At 38.3% G+C, this 11,695-nt stretch overlaps 3 protein-coding genes across 3 annotated transcripts; all 3 read left to right on the top strand.

The window, feature by feature from the left end:
* Window positions 1–378: 378 nt before the first annotated feature.
* On the top strand, window positions 379–2,471 carry LOC308174462 (gametocyte-specific factor 1-like; the record flags this gene model as incomplete). Its single annotated transcript, XM_080549541.1, has 6 exons — window positions 379–454; window positions 1,239–1,336; window positions 1,465–1,591; window positions 1,691–1,780; window positions 2,085–2,148; window positions 2,393–2,471. 6 exons carry the CDS (start codon window positions 379–381, stop codon window positions 2,469–2,471), a joined length of 534 nt encoding a protein of 177 aa, XP_080405667.1.
* Window positions 2,472–4,263: 1,792 nt separating this feature from the next.
* Window positions 4,264–6,356, top strand: LOC308174461 (gametocyte-specific factor 1-like; the record flags this gene model as incomplete). The annotated part of the gene is made up of 6 exons (XM_080549540.1): window positions 4,264–4,339; window positions 5,124–5,221; window positions 5,350–5,476; window positions 5,576–5,665; window positions 5,970–6,033; window positions 6,278–6,356. The coding sequence occupies 6 exons, from the start codon at window positions 4,264–4,266 to the stop codon at window positions 6,354–6,356; spliced, it is 534 nt and encodes a 177-aa protein (XP_080405666.1).
* A 1,796-nt stretch (window positions 6,357–8,152) lies between these two features.
* Window positions 8,153–10,245, top strand: LOC308174460 (gametocyte-specific factor 1-like; the record flags this gene model as incomplete). Its single annotated transcript, XM_080549539.1, has 6 exons — window positions 8,153–8,228; window positions 9,013–9,110; window positions 9,239–9,365; window positions 9,465–9,554; window positions 9,859–9,922; window positions 10,167–10,245. 6 exons carry the CDS (start codon window positions 8,153–8,155, stop codon window positions 10,243–10,245), a joined length of 534 nt encoding a protein of 177 aa, XP_080405665.1.
* Between the last annotated feature and the right edge of the window lie 1,450 nt (window positions 10,246–11,695).

The following is an 11,695-nucleotide window of genomic DNA, read 5'->3' as shown; positions in this document are numbered from 1 at the left end:
GGTTGGGGGAAGGAGAAACGCAGAACGCAGATATACTTTTATATATACCTGATATAGCTATATATGTTGATATACTTTGTTGAAAACTATCAGCGTAACCATAACCAATGTCAGTTTGGATGCACATTCCAAACAATAGTATTTGAATGCTGCTGCATGAATGCCAGTGATCGTTTTAGGATAAAAGTAAGTGTTGTATTTGATCCTAGGCCTAGCTTGCTAGCATAGCTCTTTCATTTTATGTCTTTTTTCTTTTTTCAACTAACGAATTCATCACATTTCTGCTCATTTCATTTTCTTCTCTTATTGGGAGCGGGCTGGTGATAGAAGCTGAATTTGGCGAGGCCGAGGCCACAAAAGAAAGGCATAGCTAACAGAATGGCCTTCACATCAACTTGCACTCCCACGAAGACCACTGCTACACTTGAGGAGCTGCAATGCTTCGAAGACACTGGTAGGCTAAACACGAGCTTTAAGAAACCATTGTGAAATATTCCTGCACTCATCTCTTGAAAGTCCTTAAGATCTTACAGTGTGAAAAAATTAGGACACTACATCAATATTTGATCTTTTTAAACAATATCTATAGATAAAGGTGATGTAATTTAACCAAAAACAATGAAAATGTAACTTATCATGTATAACAAAATATGAACAAAGATGCCAATTCCTACTGAGGAAAAAGTTAGGACACCCTATGTAGGGTGTCCACACAAATCATTTTGCCTTCACTTTAGATTAAAATAAATATGTCCATCACATAGAGAATTGCATGAGAAAATCATGTATGGTTCAAAAGTTATCAAGGTTTACCTCTTTACATATACATGCTAATTACTGGAATTTATATCAATAGAATCTAGAACTAATAAGGTGTCACTGCTATGCAGAAATGGAACACACATGATGAAATTCAACTTTATCTTTTAAACTATTCATTTTTATTACATAAAACTATAGCCTATCTGAATTTTAAGACTGAAGATTTTTTCAAGTTTTATTTGTTTAGTTATATTGCCACCATCTCTCAATATTGTTAAAATTAAAATCAAATGTCCATATGTTAAAATATTGAAAAAGACAGATTTTCTTAGGAGGTCCTTCCTATCTTTTTCACATATTCCTATCTTATATACTATATGTATATTTAAAAAGAACCACACTTTACCCAACGTTTGAATTGAGTGATGTTGATTTCTCATTCACATTTCTCTTACCATTGCTCATTGAAATAACAGATGCCAGTGACCCAAACAAACTCCTTCAGTGTCCATATGACAAGAACCACCAGATCCGTGGCAGCCGCTTCCCATACCATCTGATCAAGTGCAGTAAGGTAAGAACTGTAGTGCTTGTCGTGGAATAACTGTTGTAGGAGTAGTCTGCCGTTGCAGACATTGAAATCTCAAATGAGATGTTCTCAAATATGCTCTTTTTTGTAAAGCATCTTTTTCGTCTTTTTAGAATCACCCAGAACTGGCCAATACATTGAAAACCTGCCCTTTCAATGCCCGCCACCTGATGCCCAAAAATGAGCTATCACACCACATCCTGAACTGTGAGGACAGGAGATCTGTGAATAGCGAAGACCGTAAGATTTAAATGTTGTTGTATCTTCAATGATACTATCTTTGTCAATAAAACCCATTTGCTCCTTGTAGTGAGTCTAACCAGGTTCTTTGGTTAACAGTGGACAGTGCTGAGGTGAAGAGCAAGTGGCACGTCCCTGTCAGCACCTGGACAGTACCAAACACCAATTGTGAGGAGGACTGGGATGCAGGTCAGTACTCTAGTGAGCTGGGCCTGTGATTAATTCAAGCCCAAAGATGCTTTTATGACTTTAAATGTGAGTGACTAAATATCCCAGTGTGAAGTTGATGCACACTTGAGCCAATGCAAATTTCAGATGTACAGATGCCGTGCTAATTAAGTGACATACTGATCATTTCTATGCATAACTGAATGCATTGGGGAGCTGTCCCTAATTCGGGCAACCATTTAATTTTCAAAGCATGCCCAGCAGGGTGTGGAACAAGGAAAGGTTATTGTATGATGTTGTAATAATAATGCTGTTTCTGTTGCAGAGGCAGATGACGTTGCGTCCCCTTTCGTGTGGGGCGTGTCCACACACCTGATCAATCAGAACAGGTGTGTAACTCATCTTTAATTTTCCACCACACAATACAATGTCTTATTCTCCTCCACAGGATGCTTACTTCATAGGGTATTTATCATGTGAACTGTTCAAACTGGAGCAGTTGATTTAATGTCAAACCGGAGAACACCTTCCTTCTATCCTCCTTTACAGGGCTGAGAACACCTTCCTTCTATCCTCCTTTACAGGGCTGAGAACACCTTCCTTCTATCCTAACAAACTGATCCTCCTTTACAGGCCCGAGTTGAGCACTACCACCAACCTTATCCCTGGACTACGTGCTCCAAAGACCCTTCCCTGGGAAATGTGTAAGTAATATTTTACTGTCAGCCAGTTTGGTTACTGAAGCAAAATGTAAAGTGAACAAAAACATTCACATACCTACACACAAGATCTGCTGATTGTAGCTACTAATCCAACCCCACAACCACCCATCCACAAACGCACGCACACACACACACACACACACGGCTAGTTTGCTTACTGTTTTATTTTTTTATTCTAGATCATGGGCCTCGTATTTGACTGCATGCTGATGAGAGGCATTCGCAGTGGCTATGAAGTCATGTGATCATTCTGCCAACAACTTGCTGTGGAGTGACTAAGTCATCTTCACTCACAGGTTTAATTAAGTAGATCGAAATTCATTAGGGAGAGCTTCATTCAGTATGTAACTTTTATTTACACATTTCGTATTCTCAGTGTAAACACATTAAAATGTGTCCCTTTGTATTGATGAGGAAAATTGTCATTGCCAGGATATGAATGTCTAGCTGTTATTGGTTTTTTTGTTTAAAAAAAAAAAAAGATATCTTTAATTTAAATAGAGAAGCATTCTCAATTTAGCATTTGCACTATACTCTCCTTAGTTCTGTTATGGCATGTTCTTTTAACATTGATCTTCTGAATATATTCTATAGTTTTAAGTTTTGAGTCTGCATTTTTTTGTCTTGCTGGTTCCCCAATTCCTATTTGTATTAAAGACTCTTTAAAATACACTCTTGAATGTGTCTCTTTCCAATCATGATTTATTCACAAGCTCATAGAAGACTTTATCTGACTTTATCTGGCAGGATAAGGCAACCGGGGACCATAGGTAACCAAACAAACACTAGACAGACAAATGTAGCAACCAACTAATATACTAACAAAACAGAATGAAACAGAATTACTCAAAATAGAATGAAACAAACATAACCTCTTCCCTCTAACCTACACAAGTAACAAACAGCCACATATATAGGGAACAGGTAGACAGGTGATTGGTTGACAGGACAGGAACACAGGTGGACTTGATGATGGATGATTAACAGGGAGACAATCAAGGGATCACGAACACCTGGGAGAGAGAGAGAGAGACACAGACACAAACACAAAGCAAAAACAGACAGGGACGTAACAAACCAGCATTTCTAAGGACAGTTCCAAGCTCGACTTCAGTCAACCCATTTTGAATTGTTCTTTTGGGTTTTACTGTCCGGTTTGTCATTAATATCAGTCGTTCATTAGTCGTATGTTTGTCAGAGTCCATTTCTGAATTTGACTCTAAAACCTCGCTGACTGGTGGACTTCGGTAAAGGTGAGAGAGATTATGTTATTAACACATTGCTGATTTATAGATGTATGGTACAGTATAAAGCAAAAACGGCAGAGAGTTCGCTAACGCACTGACTCAATGTATTTCAACGTTTGCCACGTGGATGCATGGAGCTGAGCGTGACGCAGTAGAAGGTTGGGGGAAGGAGAAACGCAGAACGCAGATATACTTTTATATATACCTGATATAGCTATATATGTTGATATACTTTGTTGAAAACTATCAGCGTAACCATAACCAATGTCAGTTTGGATGCACATTCCAAACAATAGTATTTGAATGCTGCTGCATGAATGCCAGTGATCGTTTTAGGATAAAAGTAAGTGTTGTATTTGATCCTAGGCCTAGCTTGCTAGCATAGCTCTTTCATTTTATGTCTTTTTTCTTTTTTCAACTAACGAATTCATCACATTTCTGCTCATTTCATTTTCTTCTCTTATTGGGAGCGGGCTGGTGATAGAAGCTGAATTTGGCGAGGCCGAGGCCACAAAAGAAAGGCATAGCTAACAGAATGGCCTTCACATCAACTTGCACTCCCACGAAGACCACTGCTACACTTGAGGAGCTGCAATGCTTCGAAGACACTGGTAGGCTAAACACGAGCTTTAAGAAACCATTGTGAAATATTCCTGCACTCATCTCTTGAAAGTCCTTAAGATCTTACAGTGTGAAAAAATTAGGACACTACATCAATATTTGATCTTTTTAAACAATATCTATAGATAAAGGTGATGTAATTTAACCAAAAACAATGAAAATGTAACTTATCATGTATAACAAAATATGAACAAAGATGCCAATTCCTACTGAGGAAAAAGTTAGGACACCCTATGTAGGGTGTCCACACAAATCATTTTGCCTTCACTTTAGATTAAAATAAATATGTCCATCACATAGAGAATTGCATGAGAAAATCATGTATGGTTCAAAAGTTATCAAGGTTTACCTCTTTACATATACATGCTAATTACTGGAATTTATATCAATAGAATCTAGAACTAACAAGGTGTCACTGCTATGCAGAAATGGAACACACATGATGAAATTCAACTTTATCTTTTAAACTATTCATTTTTATTACATAAAACTATAGCCTATCTGAATTTTAAGACTGAAGATTTTTTCAAGTTTTATTTGTTTAGTTATATTGCCACCATCTCTCAATATTGTTAAAATTAAAATCAAATGTCCATATGTTAAAATATTGAAAAAGACAGATTTTCTTAGGAGGTCCTTCCTATCTTTTTCACATATTCCTATCTTATATACTATATGTATATTTAAAAAGAACCACACTTTACCCAACGTTTGAATTGAGTGATGTTGATTTCTCATTCACATTTCTCTTACCATTGCTCATTGAAATAACAGATGCCAGTGACCCAAACAAACTCCTTCAGTGTCCATATGACAAGAACCACCAGATCCGTGGCAGCCGCTTCCCATACCATCTGATCAAGTGCAGTAAGGTAAGAACTGTAGTGCTTGTCGTGGAATAACTGTTGTAGGAGTAGTCTGCCGTTGCAGACATTGAAATCTCAAATGAGATGTTCTCAAATATGCTCTTTTTTGTAAAGCATCTTTTTCGTCTTTTTAGAATCACCCAGAACTGGCCAATACATTGAAAACCTGCCCTTTCAATGCCCGCCACCTGATGCCCAAAAATGAGCTATCACACCACATCCTGAACTGTGAGGACAGGAGATCTGTGAATAGCGAAGACCGTAAGATTTAAATGTTGTTGTATCTTCAATGATACTATCTTTGTCAATAAAACCCATTTGCTCCTTGTAGTGAGTCTAACCAGGTTCTTTGGTTAACAGTGGACAGTGCTGAGGTGAAGAGCAAGTGGCACGTCCCTGTCAGCACCTGGACAGTACCAAACACCAATTGTGAGGAGGACTGGGATGCAGGTCAGTACTCTAGTGAGCTGGGCCTGTGATTAATTCAAGCCCAAAGATGCTTTTATGACTTTAAATGTGAGTGACTAAATATCCCAGTGTGAAGTTGATGCACACTTGAGCCAATGCAAATTTCAGATGTACAGATGCCGTGCTAATTAAGTGACATACTGATCATTTCTATGCATAACTGAATGCATTGGGGAGCTGTCCCTAATTCGGGCAACCATTTAATTTTCAAAGCATGCCCAGCAGGGTGTGGAACAAGGAAAGGTTATTGTATGATGTTGTAATAATAATGCTGTTTCTGTTGCAGAGGCAGATGACGTTGCGTCCCCTTTCGTGTGGGGCGTGTCCACACACCTGATCAATCAGAACAGGTGTGTAACTCATCTTTAATTTTCCACCACACAATACAATGTCTTATTCTCCTCCACAGGATGCTTACTTCATAGGGTATTTATCATGTGAACTGTTCAAACTGGAGCAGTTGATTTAATGTCAAACCGGAGAACACCTTCCTTCTATCCTCCTTTACAGGGCTGAGAACACCTTCCTTCTATCCTCCTTTACAGGGCTGAGAACACCTTCCTTCTATCCTAACAAACTGATCCTCCTTTACAGGCCCGAGTTGAGCACTACCACCAACCTTATCCCTGGACTACGTGCTCCAAAGACCCTTCCCTGGGAAATGTGTAAGTAATATTTTACTGTCAGCCAGTTTGGTTACTGAAGCAAAATGTAAAGTGAACAAAAACATTCACATACCTACACACAAGATCTGCTGATTGTAGCTACTAATCCAACCCCACAACCACCCATCCACAAACGCACGCACACACACACACACACACACACACGGCTAGTTTGCTTACTGTTTTATTTTTTTATTCTAGATCATGGGCCTCGTATTTGACTGCATGCTGATGAGAGGCATTCGCAGTGGCTATGAAGTCATGTGATCATTCTGCCAACAACTTGCTGTGGAGTGACTAAGTCATCTTCACTCACAGGTTTAATTAAGTAGATCGAAATTCATTAGGGAGAGCTTCATTCAGTATGTAACTTTTATTTACACATTTCGTATTCTCAGTGTAAACACATTAAAATGTGTCCCTTTGTATTGATGAGGAAAATTGTCATTGCCAGGATATGAATGTCTAGCTGTTATTGGTTTTTTTGTTTAAAAAAAAAAAAAGATATCTTTAATTTAAATAGAGAAGCATTCTCAATTTAGCATTTGCACTATACTCTCCTTAGTTCTGTTATGGCATGTTCTTTTAACATTGATCTTCTGAATATATTCTATAGTTTTAAGTTTTGAGTCTGCATTTTTTTGTCTTGCTGGTTCCCCAATTCCTATTTGTATTAAAGACTCTTTAAAATACACTCTTGAATGTGTCTCTTTCCAATCATGATTTATTCACAAGCTCATAGAAGACTTTATCTGACTTTATCTGGCAGGATAAGGCAACCGGGGACCATAGGTAACCAAACAAACACTAGACAGACAAATGTAGCAACCAACTAATATACTAACAAAACAGAATGAAACAGAATTACTCAAAATAGAATGAAACAAACATAACCTCTTCCCTCTAACCTACACAAGTAACAAACAGCCACATATATAGGGAACAGGTAGACAGGTGATTGGTTGACAGGACAGGAACACAGGTGGACTTGATGATGGATGATTAACAGGGAGACAATCAAGGGATCACGAACACCTGGGAGAGAGAGAGAGAGACACAGACACAAACACAAAGCAAAAACAGACAGGGACGTAACAAACCAGCATTTCTAAGGACAGTTCCAAGCTCGACTTCAGTCAACCCATTTTGAATTGTTCTTTTGGGTTTTACTGTCCGGTTTGTCATTAATATCAGTCGTTCATTAGTCGTATGTTTGTCAGAGTCCATTTCTGAATTTGACTCTAAAACCTCGCTGACTGGTGGACTTCGGTAAAGGTGAGAGAGATTATGTTATTAACACATTGCTGATTTATAGATGTATGGTACAGTATAAAGCAAAAACGGCAGAGAGTTCGCTAACGCACTGACTCAATGTATTTCAACGTTTGCCACGTGGATGCATGGAGCTGAGCGTGACGCAGTAGAAGGTTGGGGGAAGGAGAAACGCAGAACGCAGATATACTTTTATATATACCTGATATAGCTATATATGTTGATATACTTTGTTGAAAACTATCAGCGTAACCATAACCAATGTCAGTTTGGATGCACATTCCAAACAATAGTATTTGAATGCTGCTGCATGAATGCCAGTGATCGTTTTAGGATAAAAGTAAGTGTTGTATTTGATCCTAGGCCTAGCTTGCTAGCATAGCTCTTTCATTTTATGTCTTTTTTCTTTTTTCAACTAACGAATTCATCACATTTCTGCTCATTTCATTTTCTTCTCTTATTGGGAGCGGGCTGGTGATAGAAGCTGAATTTGGCGAGGCCGAGGCCACAAAAGAAAGGCATAGCTAACAGAATGGCCTTCACATCAACTTGCACTCCCACGAAGACCACTGCTACACTTGAGGAGCTGCAATGCTTCGAAGACACTGGTAGGCTAAACACGAGCTTTAAGAAACCATTGTGAAATATTCCTGCACTCATCTCTTGAAAGTCCTTAAGATCTTACAGTGTGAAAAAATTAGGACACTACATCAATATTTGATCTTTTTAAACAATATCTATAGATAAAGGTGATGTAATTTAACCAAAAACAATGAAAATGTAACTTATCATGTATAACAAAATATGAACAAAGATGCCAATTCCTACTGAGGAAAAAGTTAGGACACCCTATGTAGGGTGTCCACACAAATCATTTTGCCTTCACTTTAGATTAAAATAAATATGTCCATCACATAGAGAATTGCATGAGAAAATCATGTATGGTTCAAAAGTTATCAAGGTTTACCTCTTTACATATACATGCTAATTACTGGAATTTATATCAATAGAATCTAGAACTAATAAGGTGTCACTGCTATGCAGAAATGGAACACACATGATGAAATTCAACTTTATCTTTTAAACTATTCATTTTTATTACATAAAACTATAGCCTATCTGAATTTTAAGACTGAAGATTTTTTCAAGTTTTATTTGTTTAGTTATATTGCCACCATCTCTCAATATTGTTAAAATTAAAATCAAATGTCCATATGTTAAAATATTGAAAAAGACAGATTTTCTTAGGATGTCCTTCCTATCTTTTTCACATATTCCTATCTTATATACTATATGTATATTTAAAAAGAACCACACTTTACCCAACGTTTGAATTGAGTGATGTTGATTTCTCATTCACATTTCTCTTACCATTGCTCATTGAAATAACAGATGCCAGTGACCCAAACAAACTCCTTCAGTGTCCATATGACAAGAACCACCAGATCCGTGGCAGCCGCTTCCCATACCATCTGATCAAGTGCAGTAAGGTAAGAACTGTAGTGCTTGTCGTGGAATAACTGTTGTAGGAGTAGTCTGCCGTTGCAGACATTGAAATCTCAAATGAGATGTTCTCAAATATGCTCTTTTTTGTAAAGCATCTTTTTCGTCTTTTTAGAATCACCCAGAACTGGCCAATACATTGAAAACCTGCCCTTTCAATGCCCGCCACCTGATGCCCAAAAATGAGCTATCACACCACATCCTGAACTGTGAGGACAGGAGATCTGTGAATAGCGAAGACCGTAAGATTTAAATGTTGTTGTATCTTCAATGATACTATCTTTGTCAATAAAACCCATTTGCTCCTTGTAGTGAGTCTAACCAGGTTCTTTGGTTAACAGTGGACAGTGCTGAGGTGAAGAGCAAGTGGCACGTCCCTGTCAGCACCTGGACAGTACCAAACACCAATTGTGAGGAGGACTGGGATGCAGGTCAGTACTCTAGTGAGCTGGGCCTGTGATTAATTCAAGCCCAAAGATGCTTTTATGACTTTAAATGTGAGTGACTAAATATCCCAGTGTGAAGTTGATGCACACTTGAGCCAATGCAAATTTCAGATGTACAGATGCCGTGCTAATTAAGTGACATACTGATCATTTCTATGCATAACTGAATGCATTGGGGAGCTGTCCCTAATTCGGGCAACCATTTAATTTTCAAAGCATGCCCAGCAGGGTGTGGAACAAGGAAAGGTTATTGTATGATGTTGTAATAATAATGCTGTTTCTGTTGCAGAGGCAGATGACGTTGCGTCCCCTTTCGTGTGGGGCGTGTCCACACACCTGATCAATCAGAACAGGTGTGTAACTCATCTTTAATTTTCCACCACACAATACAATGTCTTATTCTCCTCCACAGGATGCTTACTTCATAGGGTATTTATCATGTGAACTGTTCAAACTGGAGCAGTTGATTTAATGTCAAACCGGAGAACACCTTCCTTCTATCCTCCTTTACAGGGCTGAGAACACCTTCCTTCTATCCTCCTTTACAGGGCTGAGAACACCTTCCTTCTATCCTAACAAACTGATCCTCCTTTACAGGCCCGAGTTGAGCACTACCACCAACCTTATCCCTGGACTACGTGCTCCAAAGACCCTTCCCTGGGAAATGTGTAAGTAATATTTTACTGTCAGCCAGTTTGGTTACTGAAGCAAAATGTAAAGTGAACAAAAACATTCACATACCTACACACAAGATCTGCTGATTGTAGCTACTAATCCAACCCCACAACCACCCATCCACAAACGCACGCACACACACACACACACACACGGCTAGTTTGCTTACTGTTTTATTTTTTTATTCTAGATCATGGGCCTCGTATTTGACTGCATGCTGATGAGAGGCATTCGCAGTGGCTATGAAGTCATGTGATCATTCTGCCAACAACTTGCTGTGGAGTGACTAAGTCATCTTCACTCACAGGTTTAATTAAGTAGATCGAAATTCATTAGGGAGAGCTTCATTCAGTATGTAACTTTTATTTACACATTTCGTATTCTCAGTGTAAACACATTAAAATGTGTCCCTTTGTATTGATGAGGAAAATTGTCATTGCCAGGATATGAATGTCTAGCTGTTATTGGTTTTTTTGTTTAAAAAAAAAAAAAGATATCTTTAATTTAAATAGAGAAGCATTCTCAATTTAGCATTTGCACTATACTCTCCTTAGTTCTGTTATGGCATGTTCTTTTAACATTGATCTTCTGAATATATTCTATAGTTTTAAGTTTTGAGTCTGCATTTTTTTGTCTTGCTGGTTCCCCAATTCCTATTTGTATTAAAGACTCTTTAAAATACACTCTTGAATGTGTCTCTTTCCAATCATGATTTATTCACAAGCTCATAGAAGACTTTATCTGACTTTATCTGGCAGGATAAGGCAACCGGGGACCATAGGTAACCAAACAAACACTAGACAGACAAATGTAGCAACCAACTAATATACTAACAAAACAGAATGAAACAGAATTACTCAAAATAGAATGAAACAAACATAACCTCTTCCCTCTAACCTACACAAGTAACAAACAGCCACATATATAGGGAACAGGTAGACAGGTGATTGGTTGACAGGACAGGAACACAGGTGGACTTGATGATGGATGATTAACAGGGAGACAATCAAGGGATCACGAACACCTGGGAGAGAGAGAGAGACACAGACACAAACACAAAGCAAAAACAGACAGGGACGTAACAAACCAGCATTTCTAAGGACAGTTCCAAGCTCGACTTCAGTCAACCCATTTTGAATTGTTCTTTTGGGTTTTACTGTCCGGTTTGTCATTAATATCAGTCGTTCATTAGTCGTATGTTTGTCAGAGTCCATTTCTGAATTTGACTCTAAAACCTCGCTGACTGGTGGACTTCGGTAAAGGTGAGAGAGATTATGTTATTAACACATTGCTGATTTATAGATGTATGGTACAGTATAAAGCAAAAACGGCAGAGAGTTCGCTAACGCACTGACTCAATGTATTTCAACGTTTGCCACGTGGATGCATGGAGCTGAGCGTGACGCAGTAGAAGGTTGGGGGAAGGAGAAACGCAGAACGCAGATATACTT

Source organism: Nansenia antarctica (genome assembly GCF_963989245.1).
Source record: "Nansenia antarctica genome assembly, chromosome: 20".
Taxonomy (NCBI): domain Eukaryota; kingdom Metazoa; phylum Chordata; class Actinopteri; order Argentiniformes; family Microstomatidae; genus Nansenia; species Nansenia antarctica.
Note: the sequence above shows the minus strand (reverse complement) of the source record. Positions and strands in the feature narration are given on the sequence as shown.